This window comes from Wasmannia auropunctata, unplaced genomic scaffold (assembly GCF_000956235.1).
Source record: "Wasmannia auropunctata unplaced genomic scaffold, wasmannia.A_1.0 LD336078.1, whole genome shotgun sequence".
NCBI classification, from domain to species: Eukaryota; Metazoa; Arthropoda; class Insecta; order Hymenoptera; family Formicidae; genus Wasmannia; species Wasmannia auropunctata.
Window position 1 is genome coordinate 1138549 of NW_012026812.1, and position 2719 is coordinate 1141267.

The window sequence follows — 2719 nt, forward strand, 5'->3', positions numbered from 1 at the left end:
TAGAACTGTCAACGTGAACGACTACCTACAGACATAGAATGCCATCTATATTTATATGCTCAATAATCTCTTTTTCAAAGGAATGTACTTATCTTTACGATAATTGATAAAGTACACGTTTTCTAAAATGAGACGTATTTCAAATGCTATCAACCCTTAGTAGCATATAAAGCGAAAAGACTGCGAGTACATTCTGTCAGTAACGCTACTAAAAGTTCCGGTGAATAGAAAACATGGTATTGTATGAGAACGAAATGGATATCGAAGAAATAATAGTTGTTGAAAGTGATGAAGAACCGATGAAAAATAATGAAAATGATGAAGAAATTCAAGATAGTTCGGATGATAGTGATATGGAGAATGAAATGTTCGAAGAAATGCATCAAGAATTGAACGCAAGTCAAGTGAATGCACTGACATAATGTGTATGCTTGAGTTTTATTACGATGATATACGGGAACAAGATGTAAATACGGGAAGATATTGCCATTCATGCGTTGTTGAAATGACCGATCAATTTCCGTATCTTGAGGTCAGGCAAAGACATAATACTGAACGATTTATATTCCTCGATGGTTGGTCATGCAGGGGATGCAGACGTCCATTGTACCAAATAATGCCACGCAACATGTGTCCTATTTGCCCTTTGATAAACGCTGCGGTGGAAGCACGACAAAATAACGATGCACGACGAAGGCTCCTCCAAGATACCGAAGACGAGGATGAATTTGATGGAAATAAAGAATAAGGTATGTGTGATACCCACACAACACGCGTGACTGTTTTTCGACTTACAGTCGACTTTTCTCAGTCGGCGTAATGTCGACTATAAAAAGTTGACTAGAAGTCGACTACAGTCGACTATTTGCTGACTATAGTTGACTTTTGAAAGTTAACTGAAAGTCGACTTAAAGACGACAAAAGTTCTGCTTTTTTCAAAAAAACGTTCTTATATTTCTTGTACTTCTTTCTATATAATAAATATATAACAGAGTAAATTTATATATAAATATATAAATTAACTGTGAGTACTGAAAACGTCGTTATATCTTTTTTTGACACTATACGTTTTTAACACAGATGTGAATCAATGTTTTCAGTACTCACAATTAATTTCGGATTATATAGCTGTAAAAGATAGCAATTAAAGAATGCGCCAAATGCGCCCCCTTTGTTGTGTAGTTGGACTTTAACCACTATGCATCACGGCGCGCCATCGGCGCGTCACTGTAACCTGAAATTGTGCACCCGGCCGCTAATTATTTCGGCAGAATTACAACGAGGTTTCATTACGAGGTTTCGGAGGTTCCAGAGATTTATCTCAGTATAATCATACGTGTAATATATAAGTGCAATAATTCTACAGCCTTTTTCTTGAAGAATTGAGGATTCATCGAAGATTCAAGAACAACTTCAACAAAGTAAGTCAGGAATAGAGTTAATTATTGCTAGCTGGTGACCGGGATTTTCAGGAAAGTCGCGGAATTCGTTCACAGCACTGTGTAAATTATGCTTTGTGCGTTCTAGCTGGCACGATCAGGAAATGATATTTTGTGTACATTATTGTTTAATTGTGTATATTTTAGGTTACCTGCAGTGCACGTGCATTTATAGATCGAATAAATAATAATTAATTTATGTGTTTTGCTGATATCATCAAATCAAATCAGTAAAAAACAATAATGATCACTTGATCATTATTGTTTTTTACTGATTTGATTTGATGATATCAGCAAAACACATAAATTAATTAGTAGTAAATATTAATTAATTAGTAGTAAATATATAAATATATATTCTTAACTATTCATGACAACGAAAGTTATGTTAAAGTAGCAAATGTTTATCTGCTTCGGCATGGTTTCACGATTTCTTCTGGACAATGAGAACATTATATATATATATATATATATATATATATATATATTTATGTATATATATATATGTGTTATCAAAGATGGAATATATATATATAATATATTCCATCTTTGTTGCTATGGTATTAATTTTATGTGTGTTTTTATATTTTGTTATGTATATTATTTACATTTGTTATCTGTAAGAAATATAACAATTAAAATGTTTATTGAAATTGTTCATATGTAATAATAAATATAAATTTTAAAACCATATTGAGTATTTATCGAGACCGGAAAAATGCTTTTTGAATTTGTTTTTTTCTATAAATGAATAAATTAACGTATTACCAAAATACATTGCCTTGAATCTTGGCTTCAGAAAAATTCATGTCTAATAAAATACATTTCAAAAGCTAAATTGGAAAATTCAGCTTCGGAGCACACTGTAAGAAATATGTATCTTTGATTGTATGCTTTTTTAATATTCGAAATATATCTGTTACAGATACAAAAAATGTCAAAGGTGGGCGGAGAAACTGTCTGTAAGACAGTACGAAATATCATGTCCCAAACAATTGAGGATCAATTGGTCCAACTTTATACGTGGACAGGTCAAAAAAAGAAGTTGCCATTGAAAGGAACTAAAATTTCAGACGTTATTATTGGTACACATTCATGTTTTTAACGTATACATTTTTCAATATTGAATAAAATGTCCTTCAATATTATACATTGGATTGTGATATAGAACAATTTAGAAAAATGAACAACATAAACGTTGTATTTCATGTTATGTCAAAGAATAAATTAAATTATAAAAATCATTTCTAATTAGATTTGAAATTAACAACAAACAAGTT

The 2719-nt window shown here is 31.3% G+C and overlaps 1 protein-coding gene across 1 annotated transcript in view; it reads left to right on the forward strand.

Annotated features, from left to right (window-relative positions):
- The window catches only part of LOC105448757, a 7530-nt gene extending 5012 nt beyond the window's left edge, over positions 1-2518 (forward strand). Inside the window, exon 3 of the mRNA XM_011687498.1 lies at positions 2365-2518. Within this exon, the coding sequence (XP_011685800.1) occupies positions 2365-2405 (41 nt within the window). The 3' untranslated portion in view covers positions 2406-2518. The remainder of the gene's footprint in view (positions 1-2364) is intronic.
- Positions 2519-2719: the final 201 nt, after the last annotated feature.